We start from the raw sequence: 18,026 nt of genomic DNA, 5'->3' as shown, positions 1-18,026 counted from the left end.
CCAAGGTTTAAACCCAAGGACATTGAAGAGTTTGGCAGAGTTAGAATCTTGAGATTGCCAAGATAAAGGCTTCCCAGAACCTTATGTTCCCTACTTCAAAAGAAAACAAGGCTGCAAAATTCCGTTTACTGAATAGGAAGAAATCAATGCTGAACAAGATATACATCAAGAGAGATCAGATTTACAGAGTTTATAGAGATTATTGCTTTGTTTCTGGATTCTACTTTGTAAGATTTTGTTAGCTATCAATGTTTTGGATCACACTCTATGATCCATCATCAGGATGTAAAAGAGTGCCAGGAGATGTAGAAATATAAATTGATGCATCACGGAATATGATATGAAACAAAGATGGAAACAATATCTTACACAATAGAATCCAGAAACAAAGCAATAAGATATACATTCTAAATACTAAATACTATATAATATATAATATATACTGTGTGTCCTTTAAGCTCTATTAATCCTTCAAACTGAAAAATCATGTCATGCAAAAGCAAGCTTTGACATTACAAGACAAATTGTGATCTTAAAATGTTGGAAGACATATTGAAATTACCTAAATTTTCAGTCTTTCATGTCACCAGGTTTTAACTAAGAAAGATCGTTACAGACATCTGAAATGCAATCGACATTCAAGCAGTTCTATTGCTATCCTCTCTGTAATTCGGTACCTTTATGATGTCACATAAGGGCGGACCTGCTCACCGTATTCCTTGATATTGCCTTTAGGATTTTGAAGAAAGCGTTCAATTGAAAAATACTGCAAGGGTACCCCATGGGCTTCTCCTTTGAGGGCAAGATCTGCCATTATCCGTCCCACCAATGGACCCATTTTAAATCCATGGCCAGAGAATCCAGAAGCAATCAAAATAGGAGACTTGTCTCTTGACAATGAAGTCTTTGTCAATGGCAAAAAATCAAGGATGAAATCTTCATCCGGAGACATTGAATACATGCACGCCTCTGCCACAACAGGGCTATCTGACATAATATGCCCTCTAAAACCTTCAGCTAACCAAGGGCTTACCTTCTTTTTAAGTGCATCCAAATCAGGGACCAAAGTCCTTTTGTCTGGGTCACATGGATAACCTCCATGGACTGAAATCTTGAGCAACCCAGGGTATTCCAGAGAGGGCGTCCCATAAAAGTAAGGATCATTATAACAAGCAAACGTGGGGAACCCTTTTTCAGGCAAAAAGCTGTCTAAGCCCTCCTCGATTTTCCAATATGCAATAGTGGTATGAATAGGTTGAACAGGCAATTCAATCTCTGCTATTTCTTTAGCAAGTTTCTGAGCCCATGCACCTGCAGCAATCACGCATTTCCTTCCAAGTACAGAGCCCCTGCTGGTGCACACCAGAACCCCATTTGACCCATCCCTCAATTTCCACCCGTTGCTAATTTTCATGACTCGGGCATTGTCCCTTAGAGTGGCTCCATTCTTCAAGGCTAAAGACTGAAACATTGCAACTGCCTTGGAGGCTCTCAGTATCCCTCCTCTGTTTGTGACAACAGCTATCCAATTCTGAGGCAAATTTATTACCTTGAATCTTGAGCAAGCTTTCTCTGCATTGAGAACTTCATGGGGGATCCCTAGTTTTTTGCAGACTCCTATGACAGATTGGAGGCTCTTGTTTTCGACTGAACCCATGTCTAGCTGCTTGGTTTTGATGTGAACTCTATACCCAATTTCCTGCTGAGCTTCTTCCCAGAGGGAAAAAGCCTCTTCCATCATTGCAGTATAGTATTCTTCTGGATAAGTTTCTCTGATAGTTCTGGATTCCCCATGGGAAGAGCCTCTGTGGTGAAGAAAATCAAATTGTTCCAGAAGAAGAACAGACTTGCCTCTCTTGGCAATTTGATAGGCAGTGCAGCTGCCAATTATGCCTGCTCCTACGACTATTGTTTCATATTCCCCTGCAATCTCACCCATCGCCCCTCTTCTGTCTTAACTTGTGTTGGGTATTTTGACTCAGATCACTGTTCTGCGCGACTCTAAACCTTTTATGTAGACTCACTTCGTAAGACTAGAATTATGTTCGGCAGATATCGGCTTATTGGATGCGAACATTGGTCAGGAATCTCTAGGTAGCTTGTTGAATACTTTATTCAGTTGCCAGCAAAGATTCTGTCCCACTCCCCGTCTTTTTAGAATCTTACAATTTTCTGATGTCATGCGTACATATAAATTTGTGGTATTCACAAACAAATTTCCCTGTCAGTCTGACGAAAGAAGTACACCTTCCCTGTCTGAGTTTTATTTTTATTTTTATTTTTATTGTTTTTTTGTTTGTCAGAATTAAAGTTAGTGAGTAGTTTATATAGATATTTGGATCAATTATATGAGACTTTACAATAACTTGTATATCTATATTCAAAAAATATATGTAAAATATGTTCAGAGATATCTTATAATAGAAGAGAATCATCTGTAAAATAAATATTTTTCTAAAATACTAAACATCAAGAATGCAAATCCATTAAAGTCTTGCATGCAAAAAGTTGTGAATCTAAATGGAGACAAGTGGCGAGGGTTCTATTTTATTTGGAATAATAAAATAACTCCTCCACAAAAGCTGAAACATGGCATATTTCAAGCATTTACCCATCATTTGCATGTCCAATTGTTTCAAAATTGAATTTTTGTTTACGAACATTTTGATGTCATTGTAGATGCCTCTCGGCATAATAAACATTTGGATATCGAGATTTTAAACATTGATTATTTAAATAAATAAATAATAATAAAAATTACTGATTACTTGGTCAAGATATATAGAAAAATATACAAGATTCAAAAGGAAAGGGATATCATTAAAACCTTTGTTCATTCATTCATTTCAATGTGTTGTCCTCTTGATTCATGCATGTGTATGTGTGTTCTGAGATCCACTTTAAACACTTCTATCGCAACATAAATAATTTAAAAATATGTTAAAATGTGTGCTTTAATTTTTTTTGTTTAATCATTTTTATTTAATATTTTATTAGTTTAAAAACATGATAGTACACAATCCCAAAAAAAGGAGTAGGTATGAAGAAGGTACACCATTAATGTACAAATGGGAGAGAGTCTAGAAACAAAGATGACAATCAAAATAACATGGGTTGAGCCCACATAACCCTAAGTAGATAAAGCAATCTCAACAAAGGGGGATCTTGATAATCAAGCTTTCCCTAAACAACTCAAGGGAAAACATCATCAATATGCTTCCAACCAATGACAGTGCCTCCTCTTCAAGAGTATCTTCTATTTGAGTATAGACTAGGGAGATAACAAAATCTAAGTGAATAACCTTTCTATAGTCAAGCCACTTGGTACCATGCCCAAGAGAGAAGGTGAATGGTTATCGAGCATACTAAAACCATCTTTTGTAGGTTGTATTATTTGTAGGGACTAAGGCTAAGAGTCATGATACTAGAATCCTTGATCACATCTGAAGGATTGACTATAACCACACCTATGTCCTTGACGATTTGGAGGGACTCTATCAACATTGTAGGGAGCATTCCCCTAATAATCCAACAACTATTAAAGATAAGCAACTTCAAGGGCAACTTTCTAAGATTGCACTTTAATTTGCATAAGAACATTAAAACAAATCATAGCCTTAGTATACATAGAAAAATGTTGGCCTATAGAACAATTTGTAAAAATAGTTGAATTTTTATCTTTCCAAATGTTGAAGAGAATTTTCATCTTAAAAGTGTTGAACTTGCACACTTCAAGATCGATCAAGAAAGATACCTTCTACAAGAGAGTGTTGCAACAAAGAGCTTGCTTGAATATTGAGAAATGATATTGATCATGAATGAGATAATGAGATATGTTACAATATATAAACACCTTGATTATATATGCAAGGTCTGATGGGGTATGAAAACTACGGTTGATATAAACATAAATACTCAATGCAAAATATAAAATGCTAAGTGATTAAAAGTAAATAATGGAACATGGTCCCATTATAAATAATTTCTAAAAATGTCACATAGGATATAAGGACATCTAACTTAGAACCTAAGTAAACTTAACATGTGAATAGGTTCCCACTATTAACTAGATAGAAAATAACGTCATTCAAACTAACACCCCTCCTTAAGTGCAACTTAGGGAAATGAAATTATCATGAAAATGGTGCAAGAAGCTAAATGATGATGGAAAATGAATTATCATGATGCAATATGGGGTCTCGACGACTAGACCATGTTAGGTGTCATGCACCAAACAAATGCAATGAAATCTCCCACAAATGAAGAGAGGGAGAAAACCTTGAGGACAAAACTCCTCTCCAAAAGAGAGATTGCAAATAAGATCATGTACAAGTGATAGAATAAGTGATGTATAGATCCCTCAACAACAATACCCCCTAAGAACTACATCCATCACAGAGATACAATCGATATACCCCCCATAAGAGGGAAAGAGAGAGACTAACAAGCCCCACATAATGAATAATCTCCTACAAAAAATGGTAAGTGTCATAGGGAAAAACATGATCCAATGCTAATAAACAATTTGCCCTTCCTTAGAAGAAACAAAACCAAGTATGAATGTAGGAATTCTTCCCATTCAGGATTTTCTTTGAAATATGGATGTATAAAGAATGATGATGATATCTCAAAAAACTACTTATGTGTCTCCTTGACCATGAGAGATGATGATGCCACAATCCAATTAGGTACATGACCGATCAAAAAAGAACGTGACAAAATGAAACTATTTACAAAAACTAATGTTGAACAAGCTCCAAAGACAAATGTGATTTACAAGATTGCAATGGTTGTCATAAAAGAGGGGATTGCACCCCTCAAAGGTTTCCAAATCTAAAAGACAATGATGCTCATGATGAACAAGAATGATGGAAGTCTTATCCAATCATCATGCATGAGGAATCAAGGAAATGAAGGTACATCAACTATCTCTCAAGAAGAATTGAGAACCTCTAAAGAAACCTTATCCTCATCTACTTAAGCTTCAAATTACTCCAAAGAATCAAATTTCTTAATAATAGTATCACAATCATAGAGTATCCTTTTTGAAAGTCAAGAGGCACATTACAATTTGAAATGGGATCATCTAGGAATGGTTAAATATCAAGATCTCTATATAACTCCCAAATTTTAGTCCAAAGAGCATGAGGACACTCAAAAACAACAGTAGACATCGATATGTCATCATCTAAATGCATAGCAATAACTCCTAATACATGATCCCTTTTGCAGGTCAAAGCAAATTTCTTACTAGGTGTGTAAAGCAGGAGAATAAGATTATACAAATAAGGCAACAAATGAAGCCATCTAAGATGTGTTATGATACCATCTCCCCATTGCTTATGGTCCCCCCTCTTTAGGATGGACAAAGAAGGATGAAATGAAAAATGCATTACAAATTATGATATTTCTTCAAAATTACAAAGATAGAACCATCATATGAATATAAAAATTTCCAAATATGATGTACAACTAAAAATTAAGCCCAACTCATAAATAGAACCTCTCTAAGAGATAATATGTCCAAGTAATCAAAGTAGATGTCAAATCGTAAAAACTCAATAAATAATACTTGGGGTTGAATTTAGAAAAAGTGCATGGACTAAATTATAGAGCTCCTAATCACCTTTCAAATGTCGTTGGAATTGTCAAAATAGAAAAATCTAATGGAAAGTTATGAGCTCAGGAATCCAAAAGGGAGTATTCACTTTAAGCTGCAATAAATGTTGACAAACAACAAAATTTCAAGGAATAAAACTCCACCATTGGGAAGTTGATTGAATCAACTTTCCAATGATATCTCATTTGGAATTTTTTTGCCTCCTATAGAAAAAGTTATCTTAATTTTAAAAAAGGCCTAATTTGGGCACTAGGGACCACACAAATAAGCCCCTTCAGCACTAAGATCCTAGTTGCCAATAGGATTGTCAATGGAGCTAAGGCAAAAATACAAAGTGATGCTATGGGTGGCGACGGGGCAAAGTAAGTGTGGTTGACAATGCTAGAAAACATCAATGTAAGTAGGCAAGTAAGCTAATGGGCATGTGTACCAATGTTGTTAAGATTGCAGCTAAACTGGCTCCAAAAAGTACGATTTATGCATAACCTTCGTGTCAGTCGAAAATTACAAATCCTTGATCATGGTTGGAAGAGCAAGTTGAGGCTTTGATTTTTTGAAAAAGTCAATAACACGAACTTTTTGGAGCCAATTTAGCCACGTCTGATGTTGTTAGGGGATGTACACTGTAGTCAAGGAAACAAAATTGTGCCCTCAAACAATAGCCAAAATAAAATGACCACCTATTTTAAATGCATCAGCCAATAAGCTCAGACACCAAACCAAAATGTCGACCACAAAATTTTAATGTGATTTTTTATTAATAAAATTCCAAACCATACCAAATGTAGCGACCAAATCCAGATACATAGAAAATGTACTCCATGACCCAAAAAATACACCAATTATGTAAAAACCACTGTAAAATATCATAGAGAATATGTTGAGAATATTTTACCAAATGGGATCAAAGGGGATTTTTCGTCGTTGTACGAATCTGTACAGTTAACCAAGTATGAATCTATACAACCATACAAAATCTTTCATTTGCAAAAAAAAACCTTTGATAATCTGCAAATAAAAGTGTCAAATTTTGACAATTTGACAAATGTTGTATGGGTTTTGAGCCTTATGGATGCAATGGCAAGGTTAGATTTGGTCCAATCTGCTCCAAAAATACCATCTACCTCTTAGATATGGTAATTTGTACCCAAACTTCAAGCCCTCATAACTTTGGCAAAAATGGTTGAATTTAGATGAAATAAAGCCAATCTTGACTTTCTCAGTCATCGTGATTCAATGTTGAGCTCAAATCTCTTCCAACACCTACCAAAAATGAATTGCAATAAAATATTTCTCATCTAACAATAGCTCAAGTCTCAAATTTTAAAAGGATTTTGCATACCCATATCGTCAATGTCATGTTAAAGCTACAAACCTCAAGATGAACCAACAAAGAAACCTTCCACAAGAGAGTGTTGCAACAAAGGTTAACATTGATGTCTCTAAAGGGCTTCCAGCTGAGTTAGAAATTGAATCTTCTTGGGATCTTGGGTCCAACCGCTCGACTTTGAAGGTATCCCCTTTAGATGTCGAAAGTGCTTCCAAACCGGACATGTTGCTGCACGGTGTGAAATAGATAAAAAGAAAAAAAGATCTCCTACTTGGTGGAAGGGTGCATCCTCTGAACACTATTTTGTTAAAAAGAAAAGCTTCTCCCAGGTGGTGGCACAGGTTCCTTAGGCCGATGAGCCTTTGGTTGCTGCCTCTATTCCTTAGGAATGTGTGGATGCTTGCAGTGGCACCCCGACTGATCATTTGAAAAATGTTGGATCTTCTTCTTCAATGGATGACTCTCTCGTGTCCCAGATTGCTGCTGGATCTTCTGTTGTCCTTGCCTCTCTGGATGTTGGCTCTGTTCCTCCTGATGTTGGGAGGCCCTCTATTCTAGATCCTTCCTCTTGGCAAAAGGTTGTTGCTAGGGTTGAGGAGGGATGGATCACTGTTAAAAGTAAAAAATCTAAATTGTCCCAGTCCTCTTTTGATATGACCCTTCGATCCCACAAGGGTAGGACAAATTCTTGATCCTTCCTGGTTGGGTTAGCGCTGCTGGTTTTTTGCAGCCTGTTGGTTTTTGGTGGGGGTATTTGTTGTTCCCCTTCTTTTGGTGGGCTATACCGAGTCTCTTTTGTGTTCTGTTTCTTTGAGTGGACTTTCAAGCTTATCTTTCAGTTCGGGTTGTAGGTCCTTCTAAAACCTGTCTTGTAAAGGGTTTCTGGTCCCTTAAAAACTTGTTTTTCCTTAATAAAAAACAAAGAGCTTTCTTGAATATTGAGAAATGATATTTGATCATTAACGAGATAATGAGATATGTTACAATGTAAAATCATCTTGATTATATAGGCAAGGTTTGATGAGGTATGACAACTACTCTTTCAATACAAACATTAAATGTTGAATGAAAAATATTAAATGCTACGGGACTAAAATTAAATAATGGAACATGACCCCATTATAACTAACTTCTAGAAATGACACCTAGGATATAAGGACAACTAACGTAGAACCTAAGTAAAATTAACATGTGAATAGGTTCCCACTAATAAGATAGAAAATAAATTCATTCACACTAACCAAAAAACACTAAATTTGGTATACTTGAATGGCAGATAAGGTCAATCTCTCAATGAAATCATATGCCAAGAAAATGAAACACTTATCAAAGAGGCATAAAATATCATGTATCCAACATCAAGCTTCTTGAACTCTAGAACAAAACTAGAAAAAAGTATTTGAGATTTTTGACCTACCCATAAAATAGATAATGGGGATTGAGAACCCCAAACAAGGCCAAATGAGCACCATTGGAGAGATCTTGACACGAAATACAATAGGGAAGATGAGCCAACTTAGGTTCAAGAATAGCCAGCCAAACACATTGAAAATGACAATACCATTAACTTTAGAGGATTGAAGTTGCCAATAATGTTTCAACTAATTAACCATAGGTAAATGAGATGAAAGTGTCATATAGCCTTTATGAGTCTTGAAATTGTGAAGGGTGTATCAAGATACCAATAATGTCATAAATTGCATCCTATGCAATTTCACATTACATGAGTCTTCTCTTTAGCTGAATTAAAGACAATTATGAACCTTAAACCTTAATCCATGATCCAACAACACCTCTTCCACCTTTCATGCTTGACTCCTTAATCTTTAGGTTTGGATTGCACTCAAACATGTGTCTACCACAGAGATGGCCACATGTCACACTGGAAATATATGTGATTGAGTTGGTCATTGGGACATTACACTTGCCAATTTTGGTAATGTAACTCCTCTTTTTGCTCTCACTAACATTGGGGATGATTGCATGTTCATATAACTTTCATTTTTTGCTTCATTTTGCCTCTCTCTTAGCTATTCAAGACTCTCTTGCATTTTCTAAACTTCTTGAACATTCTCACAACATACTAATGCTCCATTATTGCATTCACAACTTCACCACCTTGATATCCACCATTACTAAGACATCCAACAAAGCTCTACTATCCTAAAGGAGGTTGTTGCTCTTCATTCTAGCAAGTTGCATTACTTCTAGTTTCAATGGAGGGTTTCAGTGGATAAGATTGTCGCCTTTATTGGAGCTTCATTCGTGGTTTCTCAATGATATTCCTTTTCTTCCCCGTCATTTTTTCACTCTATTTCTATTCATTATTTCATGCATTTTATATTTTCATAGTATTTAGTTCTCAGAATAAGATACAATTTATTTTTGTACTTTTTTGTGATAGTCTTTGTGTTCTATTCGTACAAGATGCTTGTGCATCATGTCATCATCCTAGTCTCGCACATTTGTCCATGACTTGTACTTTTATCTTCTAAGGTCTAAACAATTTAGTTAATTAGTATAGTTAATTAAACACTAGTTATCTTAAATAGTGAACAAGCTCAAAGGTCGTAGTTACCTGAGGATTTCTTTTGAGTGGAGAGTTGAGACTCGAATCCTTGAGGGGTTTGATTACCCTTCATACTGGTTCATTTTTCATACTCTACAATGCCATATTCAATCCTTCCACCATGACTTACAATATCTCATCTCGATTTTATGAATCATCTAGTGAGGGATGACACCAATAATAGCTAAAAAGTCTCCTAATCTTGATTAGTAAGATTGTATTTTATTTTAAACTTTGGCAAAGAGAAAACATCCTTAGTAGCATAATGAATGAGGTCTGGAAACACTATTCAAACCCATGGCATCTTAGCCAAAGGATAATCTTGACAAGAAAGGGCTTGAAACCACCAAATAGAATGTTGATTAATAGAGAGACTAGTGTGTAAGTCATTTTCAATTGATAAAGTCCAAGGCTTAATAACCTCTAAATCTTTTCAAATAGTCTTGATAATGAAAATGTATTGAATTTTGTTTGGCTCTTGCATGGTGAAAAAAGTGCCCAAATCAAGCCTTTTTAGGTTGGTCTACAAGAAGGCACATCAAAGTTGATGCAAACCTTGCCATCAAAATGAAAGGTCTATCCCCCTAGAATCTTGAAGAAGGTAACAATATTCACAAACAACTCGATGAAAACAATGGTGATCATCATTGGAAACCCAAAGGAAATCACAAAGCAAATTTTTAGTCTTTAAATAAGAATCTTTTGACAACACCCAATAACAGAAATAGTAAACATAATAAACATATGCAGAACTTACCAATGAACAAAGACACTTGGTGTCCAATAGTTGAGGTCTTTTCAATCTTGGAAACAATAACCTACCAAACAATAGAAGGTGGATTTTGACAAGCAAAGAGTATACCAGAAAATTAGAAAACTTCTCCATGCTTAATCTATTTCCAACCAAAAGTACCTAATTAGCTTGGCTTGGAAAGAAAAGATTGCCTTTGGAATTGGGTTTTCTACTACTAAATGCTTGTTAAAGCAAAATGTTATTAGAGCTCATACCCATATTACATTTATATATTATTCTAATATAAAGTTACTAAATATTATGCTTATTATATGCTTTATAAAGAATATGTCATTTACCAACAAAAAGTACTTGAAGAGATATTAGTCATATATTCAAAATAGTCAAATGTAATAATTAATAATCTATTAACTATTTGATTATTAATTATTACATTTGACTATTTTGAATATATGACTAATATCTCTTCAAGTACTTTCTGTTGGTGTAAATAAATATTCATTATGGATATTATTACACTTTACTTAAGTTAACTTAGGATAATGCATTTCTTCGTAGTTTGGATTTGAGACACTTAGGGAAGTGTGCGCATAGGGATAGAGCTTGTAGGAGAAATTCCACCTTTTGTGGTCTTGTTTTGTTGTTACACTCCACATTCAATGGGTCATCCACCTCTTGTGGAATATTATATTATTTCTCCTACCTACCCCTAGTATTTCTTACCTACCCTTGTTTCTCATTGAGCCACATGTCATAATTGTGTGCTCATACATCCATATGGCCTCGCCTATATAAGTAGGCCTATATTCATTGTATTGGTTAATCCGGTTGATCATTTTGCATATTGATGAGAATACAGTTTTGTTCTTGTCATTCTATTATCTCTCTTTTTATGCTTTTCATTATGCCCTTGATCTTGGCAAAATCCTACATGGTATCAGAGCCAATAGGGCTTCATTGATTAGTCTTTTGGAGACATTTTGGAGGCTTCAATTTTCGGATTTGGGGATCTTCAATTTTTGTGGGCGTCATACAGTGATTTGGACATCACGGTTGAATCTGGGAGGTTGTTTCCATGAATTTCGACTATAAACTCGACCTATTTTGGTGAGAAAAATTTTTTTGCCCATTTTGGCTATTATTGTACAGATTTCGAAAAAAATTTAATATTTTCCGAAAAAAAAAAGAGAAAAAAAAAGGTATTTTCTGAAAAAAAATTATTTTCTGAAAACAAAAAAAAAATTTGGAAAATTTTCAAAAAAAAAAAAAAAAAATTAGTATTTTGGGGGATCCACAAACCCCCACCCCGTGCTCTCCGTACCTACGTGTGTTGTAGGCTCTGCAGGTTACGTTGTCCACCGCTGTCGATCGTCATACTTTGTCTGTGGTCTTCATGTCGGCCCGTACCTCCATCGGTCGCTGCTCCTTTTCCGGTGGCACCCAACGACCCACACAGCTATCGCGCGCAGCCACCCGCAGCACCCAGTCGCCGCCCCGCCCAGCAGGTCAACCCGCCACCGCCCGCGCAGGCCGCCCGCCCCGCCGCTGCCCATGCAGGCCGCCCGCCCCACCACCCGCGTAATCGTCGTTGTCGAGTGCTCACTACCCCGTCGGACCGGCCCTGACCTCCCTCAACTCATCGGCAATCTTTTAAACCAGCGACCCACGTCCGCCACGTGGCAGGAGGCCACTAGCCCATGGACACATTAAACCGCCACGTAACCTTTTTTTGCCACGTCACCTGTCCGTACAATACGGATGCCACGCAGGGGGAGATGACATTTTTGTGACGACCAGACGGACATCAAATTTAAGCCCCTCATTTGCTGACCTCAATGCCACATCAGCAGACTTTTGAAATTTTTTGACACCCTCTTCATTAAGCTTTTCAGTTTTGCAGTTCAACTTTGAAAGGCCATATCTTGCTCATTTTTGCTCCTTTTTTGGTGCAATTTTTTTTGAAATGGGCTAAATTTCATGATCTTTGCAGTGATGTGGTTATTTTCTAATTTTGGTGCATAGGTTTTTCAGAATTTTTGGATTCTCTCAGTTGTACCTGTCCAATCCTCAATTTTGCAACTTCAAAGGCCTCGTTTGAGCTCATACGACCTCCTTTTCAGGTGCCGTTTTTTTTTGAAAGTGCATGTTTTTTCGTCTACTTTCATAATCTATGATCAGATTTCAGAGATTTTGAGTGGAAGTTGTACTTTCAGATATTGGTCTTATTTGGCCTATTAGGTACTTGTAAAGTGCTTGGATCTTAGTTTAGATCCCTTGCATTATTAGTTTGAGTCTCTTTTGGCCTTATTGAGGCAGTTGTAAAATTGAAATCAGAAGCCCACTTTGCCATTTTTTGCAAGTGGCCCATTGTATACGCACTAAATATAAAGTGTCAAATCATCACTTTTGGGGGGGGTTCTTTGATTGAGTGAATTTGGGGGGGGTCTCTTGTGTGATTGTGCCTCTCTTTGTGCTCTTTCATTTTTGTTGCAATGAGTCCTCATAAATTTCCACCTTTAACTCCACATAATTATGCATCATGGAAAATTAAAGTATGGAGTAAATTAATGGAAAAGGGTCTCACGCATTACATAGATGGAACAATAGTAGCACCACCTGATCCTAAGGTTGATCCTAATGCTTAGTTAGAATGGCTCACAAAGAATTGCATGGCTCTTGGAACTTTGTGTAAGTATGTATCAGATGACCTCATTTTTCACATTGAGAAGTGTACAACAATCAAAGAGGCTTGGGATATGTTTCAGAAATTATATGGTCAAGTTGATAAAATCAGAGGTTACAAAATTGGCAATGAGCTCACCAACTTGGATCCCAAGAGTTTTGATACAATCCAAGATTATGTCACCAAGGCAAATGAGCTAAAAGCAAAGCTTAAGGATTGTGGAATTGACAAAAAGGATGCTCAGTTGATATTCAACTTGTTGGACAAGCTTGCACCAGCATATGCAGCATTTGTGTCTAGCTTCCAAACTCATCGTTTGATAGTGGGGAGTTCCTATGTTATGCCTTCATTGGATGCTTTCACAGAAATGTTGATATGTGAACAATCTAAGTTGTTGAACATGGGACTTCCCAAGTCTTCAAAGTCCAAGGCTTTGGTGGCTAATCAACAGAATCAAGGAAGTCAAGGCAAGATTCCAACAAAAAGAAGAAGCAATCCAAGTCTAAGCCACAACAGGAAAAAGGACAATCATCCTCTCCATCACAAGGCGATTTTTCATCCTCTTCTAAGAAGGGGACACCACCTAAGAAGGATAAACCAACTTGTGCATATTGCAAGAAGTATGGTCATGATGAGCATCGATGCCACACAAAACAAGTTGATGAGTTAACTAATTTTCTTAAGAAAAACAACATCAACTTGCCATCCGCCTACACAAAGAAGGATTCATCTCCTTCCTCTTCCTCACATTCTAAGGGAAAAGGGCAAGCATTTGTGGCTACAACAGGTTCTTCACAGCAATGGATACTTGACTCGGGTGCTTCATATCACATGGGTTCTACAAAGGAGCAGTTTTCTTCATTGGAGCCATCTAAGGTACCTCACATTTACATAGGTGATGATACACAAGTAGAGGTTGAAGGGAAAGGTTCGGTTGACATGGATGATGGAACATTTGAGAATGTTCTCTATGTTCCTAACTTGTCTACTAACCTTCTCTCTATCTACCAAATCACCCACTATGGGAATGGGAAAAAGGTTGAGTTTACACCATATTCAGTTGTAGTAAAGGAACTTGATGATGATGCCTTGGTAGCAGTGGGACAAGTCAATGACAACTCTAGACTTTATTCATTCTCCCACTTTGTGCCAAGTTCACCTTCTAGGGCCTTGCTTACTCATTCAAATTCAGAAAGTAAGCTAGGGCATGAGCGGTTTGGTCACCTCAACTACCACTATCTTCAGCAGCTCAGCACTAAAGACATGGTCATAGGTCTACCTCGAATCAGTTTTTCAGAGGGTGTATGTTCAAGTTGTTCCATGGTCAAGCATCCCGACGAGAAGTCTGATAAGGGGAAAGCTTGGAGCGCTTTGGAAGTTCTTCAACTTGTTCACAGCGATGTAGCAGGTCCATTTCCAGCACCTTCATTTAGTAAGGCCTGCTATGTCCTCACCTTCATTGATGACTACTCCCGCTTCACTTGGGTCTACTTTCTTATTCATAAGAGTGAAGTATTTGACATATTTCAGGACTTCAAGACTCGTGTGGAGAAGCAATCTGGGAAAGTTGTGAAGATTCTTCGCACAGATAACGGAAGGGAATATGTGAACAAAAGACTTGAAGATTTTTGTACATTTGAGGGAATTGATCTTCACCATTCTGTTGCATACACTCCACAGCAGAACGGAGTTGCAAAACGCAAGAATAGAACTCTCAAAAAAATGGCTAGCTATATGATACATGCACGTTCTCTTGATCTCGCCTTTTGGGCAGAGGCTATCAGTTGTGCCACACACATCCAGAATCGAGTTCCTCACAAAGCTTTGCAAGGTATTACTCCTTTTGAGGCTTGGGCTGGTAGGAAACCGATTATGAGACATTTCAGAGTCTTTGGGTGTCCAGCATGGGCTCGCATACCTCCGCAGAAACGCAAGGCATTGGAACCTCAGAGTCGGCCTTGCATATTTGTTGGATATCCTAAGGGTGTTAAGGCATATAGATTGATGGATCCTGAGACACATGAGGTGTTCATTGAGAGGAGTGTTCACTTTGAGGAAAGCTCTCCTAGCTTAGCCTCTCTACCTCCTCCACCTTCCTCCATTGTGGATAGTGATGTTAGTGATTCAGATGATGAGACTCCTTCAACTTCGACTCGCAGGGTTACACCTCCGCAGGGTCCACTTGCAGTTGAGGAGCCCCGTTCTCCACCTCCACCTAGACCTCGTTGGGCTCGACAGACACTTGAGTCTAGGGGTTCTCTTGTTGGGGATCCTTCAGATACACGGAGAACTCGATCACAGCATCAGGATCTACCACATGCATTCATTGCTACCGCTTCTGATCCACAGACATTTAGGGAAGCATCAGGGGTTCCTGAGTGGGACCAAGCTATGGAGGAAGAGTATAGTTCCTTGATGAGGAACAACACATGGGATTTAGTCCATCTCCCTAAGGGGAGAAAGATGGTTCGATGTAAGTGGATCTATCGGACCAAGTTTGCAGCGGATGGTAGTGTGGATAAGTATAAGGCTCAACTTGTTGCGAAAGGTTTCTCTCAGATTGCAGGTGTTGACTATATTGAGACCTTTGCACCCGTAGCCAAGATGAACTCCATTCGCTTGACACTTGCTATTGCTGCAGCTCATGGTTGGGTTGTACATCAGATGGATGTGAAGAGTGCTTTTCTTCATGGTGATCTTGATGAGGAGATTTATATGGAGCAGCCACAGGGTTTCATCCAGGATACTTCTTTGGTTTGCAGACTAAGGAAATCTCTCTATGGCCTTAAGCAGGCCCCCGAGGCTTGGTACGCCAAGATGGATTCCTTTCTTCTCTCCGCAGGGTTCACCAGGTGTCATTCTGATCCGAATGTCTACATTTTGCGATAGGATGACTCTCACTTGATACTTGTGCTCTATGTTGATGACTTGATCATTACAGGGAGTACCGCATCCATCATTAGCAGGGTCAAATCTGCTTTGCATGACAGATTTGCTATGACTGACTTGGGTCTTTTGCACTACTTTCTGGGGATAGAGATTTCATAGTCACCTTCCGAGATTACACTATCGCAACCCAAGTATGCTCTTGATCTACTTGCACGCTTTCATATGGCTGATTGTAAGTCTGCACTGACTCCCTTTCTTTCAGGAGTCAAGCTTGAGGCTCAGTGTTCTTCTCCACCAGTTGATGCCACTTTGTATCATCAGCTTGTGGGTAGTCTCATCTACTTGACCCATACATGCCCTGATATTTCATTTGCAGTTGGCATGGTTTCCCGCTTCATGCAGGAACCACATGAGCTTCATTGGAAAGCCGCCAAACGCATCCTTCATTACATCCAGGGTACACATCACTATGGGATTCACTATGCAGCAAGCACAGGACTTCGCGTGGTTGGTTACACAGACTCCGATTGGGCTGGCGATCTTGATGATCGTAAGTCTACTTCTAGTTACAATTTTCACCTTGGTTCGGGCCCCATTTGTTGGTAGAGAAAGAAGCAACATGCTATTGCTCTCTCTTCGACTGAGGCTGAGTATCGAGGCATTGTTAACGCAGCGACTGAGACCATTTGGCTCCAGCAGATTCTCACAGAGTTTGGATTCACCACTCCATGGCCAACAGTTCTACATTGCAACAATCAGAGTGCTATTGCAATCTCGAAGAACCCGGTCCAGCACCAACGGACCAAACACATCGAGATTCATATGCACTATATCTAAGAGCTCATTCAAGAGTAGGTCATTGATTTGCAATATTGTCCTACAGCGGAGCAGGTTGCTGACATATTCACCAAACCTTTCACCGAGAGTAAGTTCCAACAATTGCGAGCTCTCTTGGGGGTGCGGGATGTGTCATTCGGGGGGGTCAACTGACTTCTCCTTCCTCTCTTATGTGGGGGACTTTTTCCTCTTTGAGGTTTTGTCCTTCTTCTTTGACAGTCTTTTGTACTTTCATCTCTCTTTTGGGGGGGAGTTTTTTCCCACTGGGTTTTCTCCCTTTCTCCGTTTGTGAGAGATTGCATTGCATAGTTTTTCTTGAATTTGCATATTGTACATGGGTACCTATCATGGCCTAGTAGCCAGGACCCATCTTGCATTATTCACTTGAGTCTTCATTCCCCTAAGTTGCACTTAAGGGGGGGTGTTGGTGTAAATAAATATTCATTATGGATATTATTACACTTTACTTAAGTTAACTTAGGATAATGCATTTCTTCGTAGTTTGGATTTGAGACACTTAGGGATAGAGCTTGTAGGAGAAATTCCACCTTTTGTGGTCTTGTTTTGTTGTTACACTCCACATTCGGTGGGTCATCCACCTCTTGTGGAATATTATATTATTTCTCCTACCTACCCCTAGTATTTCTTACCTACCCTTGTTTCTCATTGAGCCACATGTCATAATTGTGTGCTCATACATCCATATGGCCTTGCCTATATAAGTAGGCCTATATTCATTGTATTGGTTAATCCAGTTGATCATTTTGCATATTGATGAGAATACAGTTTTGTTCTTGTCATTCTATTGTCTCTCTTTTTATGTTTTTCATTATGCCCTTGATCTTGGCAAAATCCTACACTTTCTCACTCTTTATATAAGCAAGTTCTCTCTCATTGTGAGGAGTATTAGAATTTGAAGATTTATAGTGAATTTTAACATTATGCATATGAGGTGATATTGGTCATGTGGAAGTAAACAAAAGTGGTGCCTATATTTGGTTTATATTTTAATAGATGACTATTCTTTACAAGATTTTGTTTTACCTAAAAGAGTTTTCGTCATGTTTAATGTGTTGAATAAGTGAATTTTGTAATTATCATTTCATTTATCTTGTATTTTAGTTGTGATAATTAGTAACATAAGATCCTAATTCCATGGCTTCGTTGACCTAATTAGAACCTCATGAAATGAAGCTTGTGCTAGTATTTGATGTGAACCACATGCATGATGTGTGTACTAGGATAGAGATCATATATCATATGATATCTTAAAGTTGTAGTTAATCAGGAAATCTAAAAACTAGCCAATCATTTAAAAAAAATATTTGAAACAAGTGCACAAAT

The 18,026-nt window shown here is 37.9% G+C and overlaps 1 protein-coding gene across 1 annotated transcript; it reads right to left on the bottom strand.

The window, feature by feature from the left end:
- Window positions 1-431: 431 nt before the first annotated feature.
- Window positions 432-2,118, bottom strand: LOC131858735 (probable sarcosine oxidase). The gene has a single exon (XM_059212134.1). The coding sequence runs from the start codon at window positions 1,937-1,939 to the stop codon at window positions 680-682; it is 1,260 nt and encodes a 419-aa protein (XP_059068117.1). The 5' UTR covers window positions 1,940-2,118; the 3' UTR covers window positions 432-679.
- Between the last annotated feature and the right edge of the window lie 15,908 nt (window positions 2,119-18,026).

Source organism: Cryptomeria japonica, chromosome 10 (assembly GCF_030272615.1).
Source record: "Cryptomeria japonica chromosome 10, Sugi_1.0, whole genome shotgun sequence".
Taxonomy (NCBI): domain Eukaryota; kingdom Viridiplantae; phylum Streptophyta; class Pinopsida; order Cupressales; family Cupressaceae; genus Cryptomeria; species Cryptomeria japonica.
Note: the sequence above shows the minus strand (reverse complement) of the source record. Positions and strands in the feature narration are given on the sequence as shown.